This window comes from Myotis yumanensis, unplaced genomic scaffold (assembly GCF_028538775.1).
Source record: "Myotis yumanensis isolate MYYU_CA2020_CCGP unplaced genomic scaffold, mMyoYum1.0.hap1 SCAF_3, whole genome shotgun sequence".
Lineage (NCBI taxonomy): Eukaryota > Metazoa > Chordata > Mammalia > Chiroptera > Vespertilionidae > Myotis > Myotis yumanensis.
The window spans coordinates 208,474,975-208,497,628 of NW_027223754.1; the positions used below are offsets into that span (position 1 = coordinate 208,474,975).

A 22,654-nucleotide genomic window follows, 5' to 3' on the forward strand; every position below is an offset into this window, starting at 1 on the left:
CATAAAATGGGGTTGGGAGCACTTGAGAGCTTGGTCCCGAGCCTGTGTGGTCAGTTTGGCTCAAATAAACTCATAAAAAAGAAGAGATAGAAAATGGGGTCATGGTCCCTCCCTCACAGGGTTGAAACGAGACTTAGGTAAGACCAATGAGATGCCCTGTGCAAGGCCTCTCAGGCACTCAGGGGCGGAGACCATTTCTCCCCAGGCTGCTCTGTCTCCCAGGGCCTGGCACAGTGCCTAGCACTCAGTAGGTGCCCAATGCATGCTACCCCCTTCCTCATTATACTAGCTCACTGGCTAGTTAACACACTGATATTACATGTCAGGGGCTCAGTACATGTTCATTCCCCCCACCCTTTTTTTTTTACTTCTTTGCTTTTATTCTGCAGGTGCCCGCAGTGCCTTCCTCCAGTGAAAGACAGCTCTGTCCTTCTGCTGTCTCCTCCTCCCATCCCATTTCTTTTTTTAAAAAATATATTTTTATTGATTTCAGAGAGGAAGGTAGAGGGAGAGAGAGAGAGAAACATCAATGATGAGAGAGAATCATTGATCGGCTGCCTCCTGCATGCCCACTACTGGGGATCGAGCCTGCAACCAAGGAATGTGCCCTTGACCGGGCATGTGCCCTTGATCAGAATCAAACCCTGGACCCGTGAGTGTGCAGGCCGATGCTCTATCCACTGAGCCAAACCAGCGAGGGCTCCCATCCCATTTCTGAGCAGAGCTGGGCACCATGGAGACCAGCACAGCCCTTCCCGGGGGAAGCAGGGCTCAGGGAGGGCCTGAGACGTTTGCCCAGGAGCAGCGGGTGCCGGGTTAGGAGCCAGGCCAGAGGGGAGGGGCAGAAGCCAGAGGAGGGGAGCTTTCCTCTCTGGGGAAGCCCGGAGATTTCCATCCAGGGTTTCTGCTTCCCTGGAAGCTGCAACAGGAGCCAACCCTGCTCCCAGGCTCCGGCAGGAAGCGGGGACATCTGTTCCCGGCTCAGGAGGAAGCGGGTGTCCTCCTTGCAGGGGGCCGGGGAGTTGGCTGCAGTGTGTGTGCCTGGGTCCAGGCCCAGCCGAGGAAGACGGGAAGGAGTGAGTAACGCCGCCCCTTTCTGCGCTGTGAGGGCGGGGCCTGTGTTCCTACTGTGCCACCACCATCAGGTTGTCCTTCCCCCTCCCCACACCTTTCACTCTGCCAGACCCTCCCTGCGGCAACCCTGGAGCCCCATCACCATCCCTGTTTCCCAGCAAGGAAATAGAAACTCTGAGAGAGGCAGCAGTTCGCCCGGGTCTCGTGGTCAGTGGGTGCACACCTGGGATTGGATTTTTCAGATCCCACATCCTGTGTTCTCACTCCTGCCCCGTGAGCAGGCGGCCAAGTGTCGCCTGGGCCTTCCCTTTGCCCTGGACCCAGACCACCCTTCTCCAGGCCCTTCCCCAGGATCCTCCTATACCCACTGGCCACCACGGCCCCCACCTGCCCTCACCCAGCGCCCATTGCACTGGCCTGTCACTTCCCCGCAAGGCTGAGGGCTCCTTGAGGTGCTGCACCGTGCCTGCGTCCTGTCTAGGTCACGGGCACCCGGTGTGTGTTGGGGGAGGGGGGTGCATTTCCTTTGTGCACGGTGGAACCAGCTTCTCCAGAAGAGGGGGGTTTCTGATGACCCCCAGGATCTGCAGACACTGAACTTGGAGGTGAGGCAGGAAGCTGAGTTTTAGGCCGTGGGAACCTTCCTTCCTCGGTCTGTGAAATGGGTGTGGACAGGCCTGTGCTGCCTGTGGAACGATGAAAGGCCTGCGAGAGGAGGAGAGCCAGGGAAGGGACACAGAGCTGGCAGAGGTTTGCGATGAGGCCAGAGCAAGGGGAGGACCGGGAGCCCCTGTGGGTGGCCACTCAGGTGTGTCTTCAGGAACCAAGGGTGCCCAGATGATCCACCTCAAATCCCAGGGATTTCCTGGTCTGGCTCACGTATCCCAGGTGACCCCTAGGGGCGGAGAGTGGCAAGTTGGGGAGACTCTCAGAGGCTGGCAGGAGAGATGAGCAGGAGACCAGGTGGAGTGGCAGCTCGGACGGTGGGACCCTCGCTGCTCCTGCCCACTGAGCCCGCCAGCCCCAATCTTGGACCACCTTGGCGGGGGCCTGGGCCTGGGTCTCTGCTCAGTGACGTTTGCCAGCCCCCACCATCAGCCACCAGCAAATGAGCCCCACGCGGAATGATTTCTTTTTCAGATACAGAAACTGAGACCAGGGAGGGGAAAGGACGTGCCCAAGACCAGGTAGCAGGAGGCGTTCGGTCACCCAGGCGAACGCTAACACTGGGAGCTCCTTTGTGTGTTCCCAAGTGTTCCATCTGTGACCATGGGAAGCCTCACAGGCCCCAGTGGAATAGCTGTGCCGCTCTGCCCAGTGCGATGCTACATTCAGCGATGCTGAAGCGCAGAGAGGTTAAGCAACTTGCTTCAGGTCACTCAGCTGCCAAGTGGAGGCGCTGGGATTCCGACCCAGACAGCCAAGCTCATGACCACGAGGATGTGCTGTGTCTGGAGGGAAGCTCAGTCCGGGAAGGCGGTTCTGGGGGCCTGAGCCCGATGGACAGGGACGGGGCTCGAGGGGCGGGCACAGCGGGAGGGAACACAGAACGCCCGCGAGGAGGCAGAGGCAGGGACGGACACAGAGGAGCTGGGCTTGGCAGGCCGCAGGCAGGAGTTGCCCCACTCTTTCCCAGTGGCCGCCTCGTTCTGTTGGCCCAATCTTTCCTTCCGCTGGGCGAGCTCTCGGGCAGAGCTCAGAGCTTTCTCAGTCACTCTGGACTTCACCTTAGTTTTTAGATATTCAACTAGTCTGGTCTAATAGCAAAGCTTTAAGCTCGAGTCAAAGCCTCGCGGCTCCCCCAGCCCGAGTCTCCTTAAATGCAAACACCTGGTTATGAGGACGGCGGCACGTGGGCTCCTCTCATACCCAATGTGCCCCGCTCCGCCCTCCTCCCCCACAGGTGCCTCTGGTCTCCGCAGGGCTGCAGCTCGGGGCAGGGAGGACAGAGGCGGCAGGTGACCTGGATGGCTCAGGTGTGCTCAGGAGGGTCAGGTGCCTGGAAACTGGCTCTTCCTCACTAGGGACACTTTCCTGGGTTCTTCAGAGACCCCTCCTGCCTCACCACCAGAGATCGCCCACCTGCAGGTCCGCCCTGGGCAGAGCATCCCGACAGGCAGGGGCTTGCAACCAACTGAGCATCTGTCTTCCGGGTCCGCCCAACACAGGTTCTTCTGATAGGATCACGTGCACACAACCGCCACCCCCCTCCACCACCACCTCAGTTCTCCCGGGGCAGGATCCTAGGTCAAAATGACCTCAAACCAGCCACATTCGGCAAGGTTCCTGCTGGGCCCAGGATGCTGGGAGTGTGTGCGGCTGTTCCCAAAGCTGCCTGGTCCCTGCCTGTGGAAACGGGTAACTCTCGCCGCCCCTCACTTTTGTCCCTAGTCACCTCCCCTCCCAAATTCCAGGGGACACAGGCCATGCTCTCGGGCTCTCTGGGCTGAGGCGGGGGAGCGAGGCCCACCGTCTCTAAGAAGAGCTCCCTCTGCACCCGCCCACCCCCCACCGGCCCCTTGGCCACGCGGCCTGGGAGGGCTGAGGTTTTGGCCCAGACCCTGCAGGTCTGCTCTTTGGAACAGGGGTACTTGGTGACATTGTCCTCAGCTCGGGGGATCTGGGCGGGAGCGTGCAGCAGGGCTGAGGAGGAGGGGAGGGATCCGAGCGGCATTTCCATCAAGGGGCAGTTAGTCACTGACGCTGGTGACTGGCCGGGAAAGGATGAGTCAAAATCCAGGCGCGGGGTTCAGGCCCGACTCGGGAAGGTGGTGAGTCAGGCGGCCAGTGCGGGGTGCCAATTTGCAGTGGGAGATGGGTTTTGAACCTGCAGTTTGAGGCCATCACATGCAGGTGGAGCAGATGGCCGGGAGCATGGGCTTTGAAGTCCGGGCGTCTGGGTTTCAATCCCAGCGTCACGACTTGCTAACAGGGCCGCCCGGAGCCCGTGACTCAGCCCCTCTCCCCATTCTCCTGGCTGCTCCACGGGAGGGTTCATGCCACAGGAGAGCCCCCGTGTGCAGCTCAGCGCCTGGCCGGCGGAGCACGCAGCGGAGCGATCCCACCGGGAAGGGAGTGTTACTCCCATCCCCCTTTTACAGATGGGGAAACTGAGGCACAGCAGAGGTAAACGCTTTGCCCAGGGTCCCACATAGACAGACAGTCCAGCTCCAGTGACTGTGCCCTCGCCCACTGCGCTCTGCAGGGAGGATGTTGGCAAGTGGGTGTGACTGTATGGGTTCAAATTCTGCCTCCTCCATGCAGGGATTTTGAGAAAGTGCTTTCACTTTTCTGGGTCTCCGTCCCCTCATCTAGACATTGTGGGTACTGTGCTCTCTGGGCCGTGAGCGTTTACCAGGTGTATCGGTTAATAATGTGGATTTTGTAATCAAAGAAAACACGATAATTTCAAGAGAAACATCAAAAGTGCTTTATTCAAAGTAATGTCCAATTTCTTGTTTTAAGGCAAACCATTCAGAGACCTAATTTTCCACTTCTTCGTACGTTTGAAGTGCTGCTCAGAAAGTGCGTGTGCCATCGATCGGAACAAGTGGGAATCTGAAGGAGCAAGGTCTGGTGAATACAGCGAGTGGGTTAATACTTGCCAGGCAGGATCTTTTAACGTGTCTTTAACTGGTTTTGAAGTGTGTGGTGGTGCATCATCATGAAACATAATTACTTTGCCATGTCCTCTGGCCCATTCTGGTCATTTTACGATCACAACGTGGTTCAAACTGATTATTTGTTGTCGGTAGCGATCAGTATTCATGGTTTCACCTGGTTTTAGAAGCTCATAACACACCACATCTTCCTGATCCCACCAAAGGCAGAGCATTGTCTTCTTTCTGAAGAGATATGGCCTTGCAGTTGATGTTGATGGTTGACCTGGATCAACCCATGATTTTGTGCATTTGGGATTCTCAAAATAAATCCACTTTTCATCGCCAGTCACAATTCAATGCAAAAAAGACTTTCTTTTGTGCCGTTGAAGCAACATTTTACTGATGACTTTTGGGTTTTCCATTTGTCTTTCATTCAGTTGATGTGGCACCCATTTTCCTTCCTTTAAAATCGTTCCCATTGCTTGTAAATGATGGAAAATTGTTTGCCGAGCAACGTTCAATCTTTCTGCAAGTTGTTTTTGAGATTGACAAGCATCTTCATCCAATAATGCTTCTAATTGTTGGTTTCAAACTTTTTCGGTTGACCTGGACGTACTTTGTTTTTCACATAGAAATCATCACTTTTAAAGTGTTTAAACCGGCGTTCACAAGTATCTTGAGCTGGAGCATGTTCACCATAAGCTTCCCGAAGTATACAATAACTTTCAGCAGCACTTTTCTTCAAAATAAAATAATGAATTAAAATTTCCTGCAAATGCTTTTTTTTGGGCATGAAATTTGACATTTTTAAGCGTAAAAATATGATGGTAACACCTTCAGAAAATTTGACATGAAGTTTTGAAGCTTGTTGTCAATACAACAAAATAGCATACATATCAAATCGCATATATATCAACATACGTGCTACTCCATCTATTGAAAAAACGTCCGCATTACACCGGGTAATGAGTGAATCCTTGTAAAGTCCGCTCTGCACAGGCTGGTTCCCCTCCCGAGGGTAATTCTGAGTTGGGGAGGGCAGTTAGAGGAGGCCCTCTCTTCCATCTTACAGAAGAGGGTAGAGGCCCAGAGAGGGTGATGGCTGGCCTGAGGCCACACAGCTGGCAGAGCTTGGATGCCTCCACTGCTTTCTACTAAGCTGGCTCCTGGAAGGAAGGCACCAGGAATCGGTGAGCACAGCTGGGACACCCAGACCGGAAGACGCCTCTTCTTACCCACAAGCTGTGCTTGAACTTCCCCCCTCTCACAGCTATCACCTTCAGTCCCCCCAAGTGACCTGCCAAGTAGGGAGTCCTGGCTCCTTTACTGCTAAGGAGCTCCGAGCCCCAAGAGGGCAAGTGACCGAGCAGCCTCCAACCTGGCCGCCTGAACCTGACCGGGGTCTCTTGGTGTCTGAGTTGTGACAGGCTGGTACGCAGGCGGATGAGAGATGGGGAGGGGTCAGGGGTGACAAGGCCAGCGAGCCCCCTCTAGGTCGCTGCTGCAGGGAAACTGAGCCCCAAGTGCCCATGGGGGTTGCCGAGGGAGCCTGTGAGAGGACCCTCATTTTAATGAGCCCCCGCGGGGGGCAAAGTCCACATTCGCCTTTTCCAAAGTGTCTCATTTCCTGTGCACAGATGAGAGCATCCATCCTTAACGGAACCCCTAGAGACCGCCCAATCCCCCCGAAAGGGCGTGTTGCTCGTGCTGGGATTTTAGGCCATCAGGCAAGGGAGGCAGGGGGCGGTTGGCAGGGGGCTTGTCTCTGTGTCACAGCTCCGAGATCCCCTGCCACCCGGCTTTGTCCCGTTCTCATCAGCCCACCTTGTCTCTGCATGGATGCTCCCAGACCCTCTGGCTCATAAAGGCTGAGGGCTGGCGGCTGCCATTTAAATGGTGGCTCGTGTCCTTGTCACACTCTGAGCTCATCCTTTGGAAAAGACGGCAGAGACTGGTCTTTTGTTCTAATGAAGGTCACATCCCCCGCGGAGGGACCAGAGGGAGATCTGTTCCCATTGAGCTGTGACTCTGATCTGCTGTCACCTCCTGTGTGGCTGCCGTCTATTAGCGTTTTCACATCCGTCCTGGAATCTCATTGTTCTAGAATCTTCAGAAGGTTGGGGAGGGAGCAAGATGAAGAGGAAAGAGAGACCTGGGCTACTGTCCAAATACAGGAGGTTTTGCTTTTTTAGTTATCCTTTCGTTTTTGGATTTTTAGCTTAATTATACATGACCCACGATGCCAATTTCTTGAAATTTATTGGGACTTGCATGATGTCCTTACCAACGTGTGCTGGAAAACAATGAATCGGGTGCAGGAGTCTATAGGTACTGTTTGTGGTTTAGCTGTTTGTTCTTGTGTCTTGAGGGTTTGTGTGTTTTGTAATTTTGGATTATGAGCTCATGTTTCCAAGGGTTTTATCTGTGAGAATCCCGTGTGGCCTTTACTGTGGGGCTGTCCCTCCGGGAGGCTTGCCTTTGGTACTGCCGCCTGCTCTGTGGGCGCCTTCTATATTAATTTCCAGACTTGGGAGTTCTAAGACCATGTGGTTAATGAAAATCCAGACCTCAAATTTGTTAGGGAAAGCCTAGAGTTAGTTTCCTAAATGAGACTCTTTATTTTAGTTTTCCAAAGGAGCCGAAAGGTGAGACACACAACTTTGACAACTTCTTCCTCTTTTTGAAAAAGGGCAATTTTCCCCTCTTATTTGCTCGTTCAATTGAGGATATGGGCTCACCCTTATTCAGGCGTCTTGGTTCCGAATCTCCTTTGGCAAGGGCCCAAGGCCTTGCCTCCCATCCCTACATCGATATCAACCCCAAACTCCTTGGTTCCCAAGATCAGCAAAGGCCGACAGCCCCACGCTGGTCCCCGTGCCACCCACACACCCAGCAGCCAAAGGACCGCCTCTGCTTGTCACTCCGGTCCTGGCTTCCCTGGGTGTTCGGTACCTGGGGATTTCTTTACTATCTTGGAGGCTCAGTGGGTGTTCACTAGTAAGAGGGGTCTGTGACACTTTACCTAGTGTCCCGTATAGAGTGGCTCCTCAGGAGGTTACATCCACTGTGCCGGGAACCTGGGCTCCACTCCTGCCTCCGAGTGGCCCGGGAAGCCCACTGCCCCCACCCTGCCCTGCCGCCTCCTCTGTCTGATGGGGGCAGGTGGGGGAGGTGGCCTGGGTATCCCATGGCCTCTGGACCTAAGCACCTAAGTCTCCAGTGGTGACCAGCCCTCTCAGAGCTGAGGTGCACCCGGGACAGAGTCTTCCTTAAAGGGACAGATGTCTCCAGCAGTGCCTGCGGGACGGGAACTTGTTCCGAGCCTCAATTCCACGGGTGAAAATCCTTCCCAGACCCTCTGCCTGGCTCACACTCCACGTGTCCCAAACCGCTCACCTTCCTCCATGCTGGCTCCCCTGCTACAGCAGACCCCAGGGTGCTGTTAGAGGCCCCTCTCACCAGCACTCGAAGCCAACCACCGAATCCTCAATGTTCCAAACCTTCCTCGCTCTGGCCACTCCGGTTGTCCCTCTGCCTCAGCCCAGGCCTCCAATAGCTCACCAGAGTGACTTCAAGTCAGCTCCGAGTGCATGGCTGCCTGGAGGCCGGGGGGAGGGGGGGGGCCAGGCACCTGCCACTGCCTTCATGTCCCCACCGCTGTGAGCGGGGTCCTTGCGGAGCTCAGCCTGTCAGGGCCAGAGGCCTTTTTAAAAAACATTAAAGTAAAAAAAATCTTAAATTTATTGTTGACAGTGTTACAGATATCCCCCATTCTCCCTTCAACCCCCTCCACGCAGCCCCCGCCCACCCCAGCCTCCCACAGGCCTTTCTGCAGTGTGAGCTCAGAAGACAGCAGCCTGAACGGGGTACGGGATGGACACATTGGCTTGGGATCTGGCTTGAGGGGGTCGGCACCACCCCGATCCCCCTCTGCACTTCAGGCACAACTTGACAAGGACAGAATTTCCAGCTTCTAAAAAACGACCAAGTAAGTGTGCAGAATGGTCATTCTCACCCCATCCCGACCCGATCCTTACCTGCCCCCTCCTGAGCTTCACCCCACAGCTCACCTGTACCTGTGAGACCCAGGAATCGGTGAGGCAAGGGGTGGGGGCAGGACAGATGGACCCCGAGACGCCAGCAGCAGCTGCATGTACCCCACGACCCATCTCGGTGGGGTGTTGTGGCGTCAGGCTTGCTGAGCTGAGTCTCAGGATCTTGCCTGGGCCCCTCACAAACCCTGCGACCCCCGTCACGAAGCTGCCTCGCTCACCCTCTTTCCCGCAACTAGTAACAGATGTAGCTGCTTAGCAAGCAACGGCCTGCCTTGTGCTAAGGGACCGAGGGGCTCTAACCTCAGGGCACGCTCACCGACAAAGGCCGTCCCCATGTGCTCAGGCCCAGAGAGCAGGGGGTCTGGGGCCAGAGGGGCCGGGAGAGAAGCCCCGGGGCCACCTGAGTGCCACCGAGTCACCTCAGGCAGGTGAGCTGATCGCTGTGGCCCTCCTGACATGGCTCCTCACGCCAGGCCTCACTGGGCACTGGTGGGGGATGAGGGGGATCAGAGGGGATGAGGAGCGACCCAAGTGCTCCCCGGTGCTTTGCATTTGGTCAGTGCGCTGACAACTCATGGTTTTTGGTTTTGAATTGTAAAGAAGCCCTGAATGAGGATTGTGGAGGACAAACCTGGGCAAGATGACAAGGGGGAGGCAAGGGGCGTGACCTGGGGCAGGTGCGTGGAGGAAGGCCGACCCCGACTTCACGGCTGGACTCCAGCCCCTCGCCCACCTTCCCATCTACCTGCCGGGTCCTGCGGCCTGTGTCTAGGACCAGACAGGGCCAGGCTCCCACATGTCCTGCTGGCAGCTGGGGACAGGGAGGGGCACCTGAGGGAACGCCTGGGGCAAGGAGGGAGCCAGCACCGGAGCGGGCTGCCAGGCTGAGGGGGGGGACAGGACCCTGAGAGTGGGGGGCTCTCTAGAGGCTGAGAGCTGGAGCCTTGCAGACGGGAGGTTCTGAGGAAGGAGGGCGGGTTGGACCTGTGGGGAGAGGAGAGATGGGAAAGGCCGGGATGAGGGGGAGGGTGGCGAGGGGGGTGGGGCTGGACGGGACACCCAATCGAGGCCTGGCGAGTGGATAGAGGGACAGCTCCTGGGCAGAGCGCAGGCCTGGTGCAGCTTGTAAGGCCCACAGGCTCCTGCAGGGAAGAGGGCTCGTCCAATCAGAGGAGGCACACGAGTGCCAGGAGACACGTTTCTCCCAACCTTGTTATCAAAACATCGTGCCAAACTGTGGAGCCACTGCACGGGCAGCCATGCCCCCCGCTGGGCCGCTCTCTCGGCCTCTGGGTGATAAGCTTGTCAGGGACCCAGCCCCACAGTCCCCCGTGGGTGATGCGGTTCCAATGTGGGGGGCGGGGGGCGGGGGGCGGGGGTCGGGGAGCAGGCAGTGGCGGACCCTCCGACCCTCCACATGCCTGCCTAGTTGGCATCCTCCAGGCTCCAGGAGGTGGCAGGCACCGGTTTCACCTGTGATGGGCACTCCGCCAGCTCAGCTCCCCTCCAGGTTGTGAGGCAGAGGGAGGGGGTGCTGGCGGCTGTGGCAGGAGGCAGGCCGATGCTCTCTACAGACCAGCCACAGAGGAAGAAATGAGACAGACACGCCACCAGGGCCAGACCTCAGCGTTGGAATGTGACAATTTATTTGGGGAGCAAGCTTCCCGGCCCCCTTCCTGGCGTTGATACAATATTAAAGAGCAGCAGAACAAAACGTACAAGACGAGAGTAATCGGCACGACCCCCCTCCCCCGGCCCAGACCACCGAATCCAGAACAGAACCAAAACCCACACCCGGAACAGGCTGTCTTCTCCCCCTGCAGCCTCTGGGGCAGGTGGACAAGGACCCTTCATGCAGGGGGGGCGTGCCCACCCCTGGGGCCTGCCGACTCCCCCGATTCCTCTCTAACCACCGGAGGCAAAGTTTAGCCAGCTGGGAGCTGGATGGTTGAACCACAGACAAAGGCAACAACACTTCATTTTTAAAATGAGAAAGAGAAAAGAGTGCCCCCCCAAATATAGAGCTATATACGTATACTTTATATATATAGAATTCATCCGTGCACAGTTCATTAAATGAGCTTTTCAAAAATTAAAAAAAATTATAAGATACATTTCTTTAGGCCTTTGTTTTTAAATTAAAACCAACAAAAAAGAAGTCTCCATCTCCACTCTGGCCAAGGTAGGGGCGGGCCCCAGAACCGTTCCTTCCATGCTGGCCTCTTGTGAAGGGTCCCCCGTCACACCATCAGCCCCCCTTTGCCTGGCGGAAGCATTGCACACAGTAGGGCTCACTCACTGTTGGAGTGAGGCGCTGACTCCTTGGGGGGAGGGGACACCTGCAGGCCTGGGAGGGGTTCCCAGTCCCCACCCGGCCTGCCCCATTTGGCCTCTTGGTGACGGTCAGCAGGATGGGTCAGGTCCGGCTGGGAGACCCTCTCCTGTAGTTTGAGGCCATGATTCTGGGCTTTCTGAATCTGACAGGAGATGCAGATAGAAAAACAAAAACCTTTAAACACTTTTGTTTAAAAAGTGATTCCTTAAACCATACAAGCCCCCAAGGGCTGCCTTGGGCTAGTGCATCGGGGGTGGAGCTGACAGGCGGGGCTCCACTGTCCGGGTGGGCCAAGTGCAAAATCAAACCAAACCCATAAGCCCCAGGTGGGAGAGCCAGTGTTCACCTGCCCAGAGGCCAGGCCCGAGCCAACACTTCCTACTCTGGGCTGACCCCCCACCCAGGACCCCTGGCTCCAGGGCCCAGGGCCCAGGATTTAAAAACGCCGAAGGCCAGAACACTCCCATGCAGCATCCCTGCCTCTCGGAGCCCCAGTTTCCATAAACGGGGTGATCTCTCCAACCCTGCCCACCTCAGTGAGGCTGGGGACTTGATCATCACCTCTCTCCAGGGCCGAGGAAGGATGGAACTCATGGTGACCCTGACCCTTCTGCAGGGTGAGGACAAAAGGGGCTGGGGGGCTGGAGGCCCAGGGCCAGCAACCGCAACCACCACTTACCTAATCCTCAGCCGCTGCCTGGACACCAGCAGTGCTTTCCTAAGAGGCCTTGCTGCCCATACGCCCATTTCACAGATGGGCAAATGAGGGTCAGAGAGGGAACAACACAGGGATGGTCCAACTTCCCATCTCAAACCAGAGACACCAAACCTCACCTGTTTCCTATGATATGTGGGTAGGAAGGGGTGGCATTAAGGGGACATGACCGATGCCCCAACCAATACTTGAAGATGGGAGATCGGCTATGGGGGTATTTCACATGTAAAAATAAAGCAAACCAGACTGCAACTTCTGCTTGGTAATTAGGCAAATGGAAAAGCAGCAAGGGGGAAGGGCCCATGGGAGGCTGATCCGTGCAAGCGTGTGTGGGTGCGCGGGACCCTGCTCCCAGCCACCCTGGGAGGGGGGTCAGCAGGGCTGTTTGCTCGTGACGCCGCCCACTCAGGCCCACCAGGGAGCTGCACATCTCAGAGCAGTGTGCCTGTGTGCCTCTGCGCCTCTGCACATGCCCAGGGGGGTGAGGCTGCAAGGCTAGGGGTCAGGGTGGCAACCATCCACCAGTGGAAAGAGAAGGGGTAGGCATGCCCTTCTCTCCATGCTAACCCCCAACCCCTTAGGGTCACCACCTAAGTCTCCCCAAGTCTGCAGCTCCTGTCTTCCTGAAGCCTGGTCCCCCTCCATGGCCAGGGGAGCACAGGAGGTCCTGGTCTTTGGGTGACGGGGAGGGAGACGTCCCCCATGGGGTGGCGGTGGGAGGGACCAGATGGCCCAACAAGGAAGGATCGGAGGAGAGCAAGAAACCCAACTGCACTGACTCACCAGGCTTCCCGGAGAAAGTCACCAACGACGGGTCCCCGCTGCCTGCCCCACCTCCCCAAATCTCAGCTCCATGTGCGTGGCCCTGCAGCTTCCGGCTAGTTCTCTTGGAACCAGCCAGCATCCTTTCCTTGGAGCGAGGACAGGCATGGGTCTGGGCCAGGGCGGGGCGGGCTCTCTCGGCCTCACGGTGAAGGCAGGCAGCCGCCCCAGCCCGGCCGCCCTCCACTCCTGCCCTAACGTTGCCGCCTCAATGTGCAATCACTGCGTTACCAGTTTTTCTTTAAATATCTCTTCTCCCCTCCCTCCCCAACCCCATAGGAATCCCACAATATTTTTTTCTATTTCTTTTTTTTCCTCTTTTTTGTTTTTTGCAAAACTAATTCTTTCACTTTCCTGTCATAAAATCACCTCTGAAAACACAACTTCTTTACAAAAAGTCACGAATGACACAGACTCTCAGGAAAACACATTTCTATGGTCTCTGGAAACACCTGTAACTGACACCCAGGTGGCCGCTCACCCGGGGTGAGGGGTCGGGGGAAATCACCTCCAAGGACAGAGGAGAAAACCAGCCCTTATTTGGGGGAAGCCAATTGGCACTTGGGCAGCCACAGAGCCAACACGAAGGGCAGGTGGGGAGGGTCCGGGAGTGCCAGCCCCCCAAACCCTCCGAGGGCCCTCGCTCTACACCCTGGGGTGGGGAGGGCCAGAGGCCTGGCTGCAGCCCCTGGTGGGAGACTTGGAAGAAAGAGTCCTCCGGCACGTCCTGTTCCTAATTGGATCCCTCTGCCTCCTCCTACCGTCTGCCATCATGCTCTGAGCTGACACCCGTCACCGCACAGACCGGGGAGCTACACCGAGCTCACGCAGGGCACAGGGCGTGCCACTCACGCCAAACCGAGACAGCCAATGGCCCAGGGCTGCCCCCGACCCCCCACGCACCAGACCCCTGGCCCTGCAAACCCTTGCTCTTCTGAAGAACACAGGCCTCCTCTTCGGCCCCCCACTTTGGCCTGCCTGTCCTCCCAGTGTCTGGATTAACGCTGGGGCTTTGGTCTCTGCCACTGGCATGGATGCCTCCGCTCCCTGGCAGCAGAGGGAGAGAAAGCTGCCCAGGGCACAGGAGGCCTCCCGCTGCTTCGAGGAGGCTGCGCCGTGAGAAAGCCTCAGCGGTCAGAAGCAGACAAGAGGGGAGGAGAAGCTGGAGACCCTGGAGAACAGTTCCAGGCTTCCTCCTTCCCCACAGCACCCAGGAGCAAGGGGACGCTCGGACGGGGTCTCCCTTTGCTACTTCAGGCCCCACCATGCCCTGTGCGCAGCCACAGAGGCCTGGCTGGTCCGGCTGACCACCCCACGGGAGATGGGCAGGGGATGCATGTCCCCAGCACCCCCAGGCCGGGAGGATAGGCCTGGCGGCCTCCACAGGCCCCGCTGCCGGCAAGGGAAGGTCCAGGCCTTCGACGACCCTATTCTGAGGAACCCTCAAGAGTGCCGCCTGGAAAGCCTGAACCCCGTGCCGGCTGCACACGGAAACACACAGCAAGCGGCTGCAGACATACGCGCACATGCACGGCGGGAAGTGTCCGCGCAGGCTCTGGTAGCACCTTTGGTCGTGAACTGAAGGGCCTTTCGATGCTGGGAGGCTGTGGCAGGTGAGGTCCTGCCAGCTCCCCCCACCTGCCAGACGGGGGTGAGTAGAGAGGTGGGTGGGGCCTAAAGGAGCGCTTGTCTCCTCCGGAAGTGGGCAGACACATGCTCTGGGCACTGCCACCCTCTTTGGGCTCCTCAACCTGCCTGGTCTCTGTCATCCCTGCCCCTCTGGCCCCGGCACCTGGAGGAAGGAGAGGAATGGTGCCCATACTGGGAGGGGGTCTCCTCAAGGGCCCCCCGGCTGCCCGGTTAGCACCGAGAAATCAGATGCTGTGCGCGCGAGAGCTGGAAGCAAGCTGGGGAGACAGAGCAGGATGTGGAGGAGGCAGCTGAACCCCGGGTTCTGGGGCTCCCAAGGAGTCACCCAGTGGGCCCCACTGTGCATGGGGAGTGAGGGCCAACGACAAGAGGACTTCCCAGTGCCTCTGCCCCACTCCAGCCCTAATCTGGTCCAGGACTGACCCCACTGGGCTGCAAGGGGTTCCAACTGCCCAACCCATCCCAGGGTTAACAATGAGCCACTGGATACAAGCAAAGCACAGGCGGGTGTCTGAGGGTGGGGGTGGGAGCAAGAGTGTGGCCTTTGGCAGGAGGGCCCCCCCAAAGCCTCCTCCTTGCTGGAGCCCCCTCACTTGCTCACCCCACTGCTGCCACCCCCACCAGCGGAGCCTGCTACCCCAGCAGCCACCTTCTCGAAATCCTCAGGGTTGCAGAACTCCTTGATAGTGACCGTCAGGAGGTTGCTGGTGACATCAGTGACGACCACATTGGAGCAGGGTGACATCTCAGGGCGCCAGTCCCCAGCCTCCGGCTCAGAGGAGGTGCCCGCGGGCTCGGGGGCGGGGGGAGGCTCCTGGCTGGCAGATGGAGTGGCGTTGGGAGGTGCCCGCTTGCTGGTGGCTGCCGACTCGGGAGAGATGGACAGGTCGAGCACCTCCGGCTCTTGCCAGTCGGGGGCAGATGGGCTCATGGTCTCGGGGAGCAGTTTGGGGGGTGAGTCGTCAGGGTCAGAGGAGGACTGTGGTGCTGGCGAGGGGCAGCCGGAGGAGCTGGAGCTGCGGGCATCATAGGAGGCAGCGGGGGCTGCGAGGAGCAGCCCCGGGGCGGTGGAGGCGGCGAGGTCAGCCTTGCTGGCTGGCGGGGCCGGCAGAGGGCCGGGCGCGGGCGGCTTATTGTACAGGGCGAAGGCGCCGAACTTCATGTGGCGGATCTGCGTGCGCAGGATGCTCTCGCTGAACTTCTTGCTCTTGCCGATGACGCGGTTCCGAGAGGGGACTTTGGGGCGGGCCAGGTTTCCAGCGCCCTGCCCAGCACCCCCTCCACTTGTGCCCTTGTCGATGACCTTCAGGTTCAGGATGATGCGGTTCCGCTTGGGCTCCCGAGGCTTCACCTTGCGATTGATGATGCGCACGGTCTCGGAGAAAGGAGAGATGGGCGGGCGCAGGCCCGGGCTGCCCCCCTGGGGGTCTGGGCGGGGTAGGGGGCGGCGGGACATGCGGTGGCAGCGGCGGATGTCCTTTTTGAGCCGGTGCACGGCTGCGCTGGAGTGCAGCTTGGGCGAGGAGGCGCTGGCGCTTGGCTTGACAGAGAAGTGCACATCACTGATGCGGAGGGCCTCGGCCTGGGCCCGCGCCTGGGGGGTACAGGGAGGGGTTGGTGCGGGCCGGCTTCCTGCTGCCCTCCTCTGGACACCCCTGCACCAGCCACTCACACAAATGGGCTCATTAAACCACCCTGTGAGCATCAGGAGAATCCGTCTGCTCCTGACCCATCTTAGAGATGAAGGACAGAGGCACACAGGCGAGGCAAGTGCCTGAGGTTCCGGAGGCAGATTGGACCCAGCCCAGCCCCAGCTGCGAGACCCACACCAGCTATGCGAGCTCGGCTATGGGCCCGGCCATGGCCCAGAGGCGGACGGGTGGGGGCTGTCCTTGCTGACACAGGAGTGTCAACGCTTGGGATGCCGCTTGGAAGCCCTGGACCAACCCTGCTCTGAAGGAGCCCGGCCGGGCCCTTCTCCACACACCAATTCTTGGGGACGAAAGGAGAGGGAGGCCCCTCCCTGCTTCGCTCTGCACCCCAGCCCTCGTGACCTACTTGCAGGGTCCCTAATTCCCCATGGCCCCTCTCTGCCTTTGAACAGGCTGCACTCCAGCTTGGACTAGCCTCCCAGCTGACCACTGCACGGGACAGGCCACTTCCTAGTCTCTGCACTAAAGTGGTGGGCGCAGGGCAGCTGAGCAGAGTTCTGGGGGCAGCCAGCCACCGCACCCCCAATGCATGGAACCTGTTACTCTCCAGGCTCTGCAGCAGCTGACCTGCTACATCGTGGGACACTTGGGTGTGGCCCCAGGTTCAGAGCAAGGGACTCACAAGGCCCATCAGCTGACCTCCGTGGCCCGTCTATCCTTCCTACACTGTGAAGTGCTGACGGGGATGTGCCAGCTGCTGGGGCTACAACTAGGAGCGCACAGCCTCCACCCAGGGGGCTGGCTCCTCGGGGAAGACAAGGTACAGGCAGTTAGGCTGCAGGTGACCAGACAAGCAGAAAGGGGCCCAGGTCCTGGAGGACGAAGCTGAGTAGGAGAGCCCTGGTCCTTCCTGAGTGCCTGGGCCCCAGGTGGCCGCAGAGGCCCCCTGGCCTGCTGACGGGGCGCTGCTGTAAGACAAACGGTGGAGGCAGAGTCGGCGGTGAGAGGGTGCGGAGTGGCCGAGGGACCGAGAGCAATGGCTGGAGAGGGTGGAGGTGGCTGACTGGTCGGTAGTTCCTGGTGGGGCAGGGGGCTCTTTCAGGGGTACACCCAGCTCCTAGCAGGGCAGGGGGCTCTAGGGGGCAACTACACTCATCCAGGTGGGAGATGGTGTGGCCAAGAAAAGGCCACATTCCCACGGTCTGTGAGCTCCCTGGGAGCAGGATCTGTGGTTTGGGGTCCCTTCACCTCACCCCATACCACCACTGGAGGCTTAACCAGCACCTGAGAGGTAGCCTGCACCGCCCTTACACAAGACTAGGTTGTGTTTGTCCACAACCCCCAGAAGAGGTGTTTTCTGACTTATCTGCTGAGTAAGGAAGGATGTATTTTTCATTAAAATGTGGGAGTACACTTTAATGCCAGGCCCTCCCAGGCACTTAGGCCTCCAGGGTTGCTTGGTCAACAACTCTTTCAGCCACTAGGTGGCAGCACACAGAGCCAGCCTGCCGCTGCCAGGGTGACTAGCAACTCTTGCTCCAGCCAGTACCTGGTTCCCATATAGCGTTTCCCAAAGGCAGGGAAAGCAAGTAGGGCCTTTTGCAGGTTCAACCCCACTGGAGCTCAGGGATTGTGGTTCTGCCTGATCCCCCCAGGCGGTGAGCGGTTCCCTCTGCATGTCGCCTGAGCCCTTGGACCTCTGTAATAATGGTTCCGACAGGGGCCAGCAGTGATGGGCAGTCCCTGGGGAGTGGCTAAGAGTGTGGGCAAACATCAGCTCCAGGATGAACTCCCAGCTCAGCGGGCCTCTTTCCCTATCTGTGCAGTCACAGCAGCGCCCACCACAGTGGCTCCTGCGGCCATCACTAACGCCACCTGCTGAGCAGAGTGCCTGGCCTCTCAGCTGACCTCCGTGCACCAAGTACTCAATACTAATTTGTCCATGCTTATCTTATGAGCAATAAGGTTTTTCTAAGGTATGGTTCCCAAACTTCCTGCGATAAACATTTCTTCCTTTATAATTCCTAAATACAGGATGGGGCAAAAGTGGGCTTAGAGTTGTGACTATATGAAAGTTTATTTTTGAATTATTTTTCATATGAACAACTGTAAATCTGCTTTTGCCCCACTATGTACCATTTTCTTTTGAAAAGGGGATTGGTTTAACCTTTCCATTATCTGCCCAGAGTGAAAGTTTTTTGTAGGCAGGAGCTGCTTCAGCCTTTGATTTAAAAATGGCAACCACAGCCAAGTGTTTATAGCATTCTGACGGGGTGGCAGGCATGGCTCGGAGGAACCCCTCTGGCCTGTTTTCTATGTGTAAATGGGGATAATGCCATCTACTTCCTGGGCTCCTGTTCCCTTCAAAATAGTTCCCAGCAGAAAGTGCTGGCTCACTACACACACTGCCTCTCAGTGACGCACAGGGCACGGGTTCCATCAAGCTGATCTCCGTCACCCAATCCAGGCCTCTCGTCTGCCTCTCCAACCCCCCGTCCCTTCATGGTTTCCTGTGAGTGCTTCTCCACCTTGCCCCTTACTCTGATGTGTACTCTCTGAGGGGCAGGGTGAAGAACAGGACAGGGTGAAGTCATGAAGTTGGGTGCTGGGATCCCCTCCATGGGCCTTGACTTTCTCATCTGTGAAATGGAGATAATACTCCCCACTTCATAGAGTGTTGAGAGTATTAAAGGAGATAATCCAAGTGGGGACTCAGCATTGCATTAGGCCCATAGCCAGCTCAGGAACTAAAACTATTTAAAAAAAAAAAGAAAGAAAAAAAAAAAAAAGGCATTTTGTGAATCAATATTTTAGTTATTACTCGCTTCACCGCTAGAGGGTGCGCAGCAGCGCTGAGGGGCGGGCACACCAGCCCTCTGGCTGCTCTGCATAATTGCTCCTAAGAAGCATCAAGGGTTAAGGCTGCTTCATGGACCCCCTAAGACATGTGTAGGTCAGGGGCCAGGGGTTACAGAAACATGTCATTCTGGAAACCAACATTTCTTTCACTTCTGCTTGAAATACAAAGCAAATCCTTAAACAAGTCCCCTTTTGGGTGGGGAGGGGAGGCGAGGCTGGAGACGCCCACCCCACTCTGGCTGGGCTCGGAGCCTTTTGGGTAGATGGGTGATGCAGAGCTTCTGCGTTCTGCACAACCTCTTCTCTGCAGAGTCCTCACCACCCTTTCAGTACCAATCGCCACAAAGCGCAGGCTGTCAGGGTGGGAAGGGGCCCTGAGACCTTCTTAGCACTAACACGGAGACTGTAGTTGCCCAGGGAGGCCCACTAGCAGCCTTGCCTGCCATCTTGCCTTCCCCTTTCCTGGACTCTGCTCTTTCTCACCAACAAAATAAAATAAAATAAAATATCCCCAAACTAAGATGGCTTCCTCTGGAGCTAGGCCTCCCTCCCTTGCCGAGGCTCACGGGCTATGCTTTCTCGCCCCTGCTCTCCATCCTCATTAGGGCCTCCAGGAACAGCCAGAGGTAGGAAGGAACTGAGGCTCCGAGTCCCGAAGCCAGGGGCCCAGCCTGGGTGATGAACTCAAAGTGAAGTGACTTAAGGTCAAATTCAAGCTGAATCCCTCAGCGAGGAGGGAAGGCATGCAGAACAAATCCTGCGAGAGAGGGAAGCTGGGGGCAGGTGGCCTCCGATGCCTCGCCCTGCTCCCTGCCATGAGGGAGACCACACTCACTCCCCCCTGGGTTCTAATTCCAGGCAGGGTGCAAGGGGAGCTGGCTCGAGGGGGGGTGGGGGGGATGAAGGCTCTCAGGTGCAGAGGTGACCTCCCTGCCACCAGCCCAGCTGGGCAGCCCCCACCTGCTCCATTCACACCGCCTTCCTGGAGCCCTGCTGGCCTCCCCAAACCCTGACTTTGTCAGCGAGGACGATCCCCCTCCTGGCCCCCAACTCCCACAACCCTCCTGCTGAAGCCAGAACAGGCCGGGGTCGCTGCCAGGGGCTCAGAGCCACCCCCTGCCCAGCTGGGGCCCGTCTGGAAAGGCCCGCCCCGCCTGGGCGGCCGCCGATCTCTCCCTCCCCGGCAGGCCCCGCGCAGCGCCGGGGCCAGGGGCCCGAGAGGGGGCGGCTGGGGCCGGGCCAGGTTACCTTCAGGAGGAAAGTTTTGGGTTTGGGTCCCCTCTTCTTGGGCCCATACAGCTCACGCTCCCTCTCCCTGCGGCGGAGAAACGCAAAAGGTTAGAAAGAGCCCCTTCCCGGGCCCCTCTCCGCGCTGCCCGCCCGGCTCCCCGTCCCCCCCGCGCGGCGCCCCAGCCGCGCCCCGGCCCCGCCGCCCCCGCCAGCTCCCCAAACTCACTTCTGCTCGAAGGCGGCGATGAGCCTCGAGTCCAGGATGTTCTCCTCGGGCTCCCAAGTGCTGTACCTGCCGAGTCACACGCAGAAAACACAGATGAGAACCGGAGAGGCGGCGGCACATGCGAGGGGGAAAACGTGAGCGCCCCCCCCCCCCCCACCCGCGCCCCCGGAAAAAAGGCCTGGCGGACCCTGCCTCCCTTCCCCCTCGCCCCCGGGCCCCGCGACACTCACTTGATGGCCCACCCCTTCCATTTCACCAGGTACTCGATGCGACCCTGAAAAACAGAGAGAAAAAAAGGGGAAAGTGGGGGTGGGGAGGATGCGGGGACCCGAGGAGGCGCCGGCGCGGGGGTGGGCGAGAGCCCGGGGTAGCGGGACCGCAGCGCCCCGAGGGCCCGCGGGCCGGCCAGCGGCTGGGGGACACGGCGTCCCGCCCCGGGAGGCGGCTCACCTTCCTGATCCGCCGTTTGATGATGGATTCGGCCGCGAAGACCCGCTCGCCCACTGCAGACAGCTCCATCTTGCTCAGCGGCACCCACAGCCCATAATACTCCCTGCTCCCGCGGCCGGTGCTGCACCGCTCGCGCACGCGCTGCAGCGCACAGGCCCCGGCGGGCGGGCGCGCGCTCGCGCTCCAGCTGCGGGCCATCACGTGACCCATCGGGCGGGCGCGCCGTTGCCAGGACTTCCCCCTCCCCCGGGGCCGTTGCTATGGAAAGTGAGAGCACGCGGGGCGGGGGCGCGCGCTGGCTCTTAAAGGGGCCTCTCCGGTCGGCGGGAGCCCTGGCACGGAGTCGGGTGGATGCTGGGCTGGTGGGAAGCTGGGCTTTTGCAGTCTTACACTTTCCGCTCCCCTCTCCATCTTCCCTGCCCGGAGAGCTGACTGCGTCCCCCTCCTTTTAACCCTGTTCCCCCGATGCGAGTCTCAATAGGCCCCGAACGGGGAAGGGCGATGGAGTCTGCAGCCGCCGCGCATCTTCCCCGCAGAAGTTTGCAAACAGTTAAATGTGATGCAGCAGAAATGCATTTGCTGTTGCCTTGCCAGGCCCTGCGGGATTTTCTTTAAAACATTGCCCCCCCAGCCCGCCCCCCACCTTATCCATTATTTATGTATTCGTGGGAGTGTGGTTTTGTAACCAGTTCAGATGAATTAAAACAAATACGCCACTGCAGGAAAGGGGCGGGGTGGGTGACTCAGGCCCAGGAAGGCCGGGGTCCGGTGCCTCTGTCCTTAGGCCGAGATCTTGGGCGGCACCTGCCTCCACCCGAGAGGCGGGTGAAGACCGCAGGGAGGACGATGTGCGACCCGGGGAGGGACAGAGAGGGCGCGGGGTGAGCACGGGCTCCCCACGCTCCACATGGAGCCCGAAGCAGGTCATCCTCGGATTATTCGGTAGAAACCGCCCTCGGGATCATGTCTCTGTGTTTCCTGATTCCCAGGTCCCCAGGCCACGCCACGCTCCTGCCTCCCGCAGCTTTTCTAACGACTCCGCCATGACTCCTGGGGAGACCGGACCCCAGCTTCCGACCTGGGGCGGGGCTGAGAGACCTGGGCTGCCCAGAATGGACACAGAGCTGCCCTGCCACACAAACGCTCCGTTTCTTTTATTTTGAATTATTTAAACTTTATTTTCATGACATCAGCAGTCTTGTTCTTTGTAAATTAAAATAAAATAAGAAAAAAAAGAGCAATTGTCCATAATCTCCACCAAAATCTGTTCCCATCTTTACGAGTCTTCTTCTGGCCTCTGTTCTATGCCTGTATAAACACACGCATATATTTAACTTCTTTCTTTTTAACAAAATGGGACCGCATGACTCACACCGCCTGGAATCTGCTTCTCTTCCTTAACGATATAAAGTAGACCTCTTTTGGTGTCATTAAATACAGATGTCACTACATTTTAGTGGCTGTCGTGGGGTTGAGAAGGAGGCGGAGAGGAATGGGGAAGCGGTAAGGATCAGGGCTGGCTCTTGCTCTCATTACTTGTTTATCCGAGAAGATGATTTTTACATTTCTGTGATGCAACCTCAGTTCTTGCGATTTCAGATCAACCACATTAAAATTTCCGCGTCGTCTCGTCCCTGCATCTCTGCAGATTTGTCTGATCATTACCTTGGAAGAAATTACTGCCCCCCCCCCAACCCCCTGAATATCAACACCCTCTTGAGAAATAGCTGTTTGCTGACTGGCCTCAAGTGGGCTTGGGTGTAAGAACAGAGCTGCCCTCCTGGGGGTGGTGGGGTGAATGGGCAGATGAGCTGTGTGTACGTGTGTGTGTGTGTGTGTGTGTGTGTGTGTGTGTTCAGGCTGGGGAGACAGGCAGCTGAATGGAGCGGATAAGCAGTAATCCACTTGTGAGTTCATTCAGCGGCGTCTGTGAGCCCCTTTAAGGCTTTGTGCTAAATCAGCAGAAGCAGAGTTGCCCAGGCTT

General features: G+C 58.1%; 1 protein-coding gene across 1 annotated transcript; it reads right to left on the minus strand.

Annotated features, from left to right (window-relative positions):
- Window positions 1-10,354: 10,354 nt before the first annotated feature.
- CBX6 (chromobox 6) lies at window positions 10,355-20,818 on the minus strand. The gene is made up of 5 exons (XM_070411144.1): window positions 20,671-20,818; window positions 20,451-20,494; window positions 20,221-20,286; window positions 20,013-20,079; window positions 10,355-15,847 (listed from the first exon to the last, which is right to left on the minus strand). Exons 1-5 carry the CDS (start codon window positions 20,737-20,739, stop codon window positions 14,843-14,845), a joined length of 1,251 nt encoding a protein of 416 aa, XP_070267245.1. The 5' UTR covers window positions 20,740-20,818; the 3' UTR covers window positions 10,355-14,842.
- Between the last annotated feature and the right edge of the window lie 1,836 nt (window positions 20,819-22,654).

Bases quoted from the DNA above. Each gene is read 5' to 3' on its own strand.
- CBX6 (XM_070411144.1), bottom strand. From the start codon at position 20,739: ATGGAGCTGTCTGCAGTGGGCGAGCGGGTCTTCGCGGCCGAATCCATC. The intron at 20,287-20,450 runs GTGAGTGTCGCG...GTGACTCGGCAG, and splicing joins TGGAAGGGGTGGGCCATCAA to GTACAGCACTTGGGAGCCCG. The intron at 15,848-20,012 runs GTAACCTGGCCC...TGTACCCCCCAG, and splicing joins CCAAAACTTTCCTCCTGAAG to GCGCGGGCCCAGGCCGAGGC.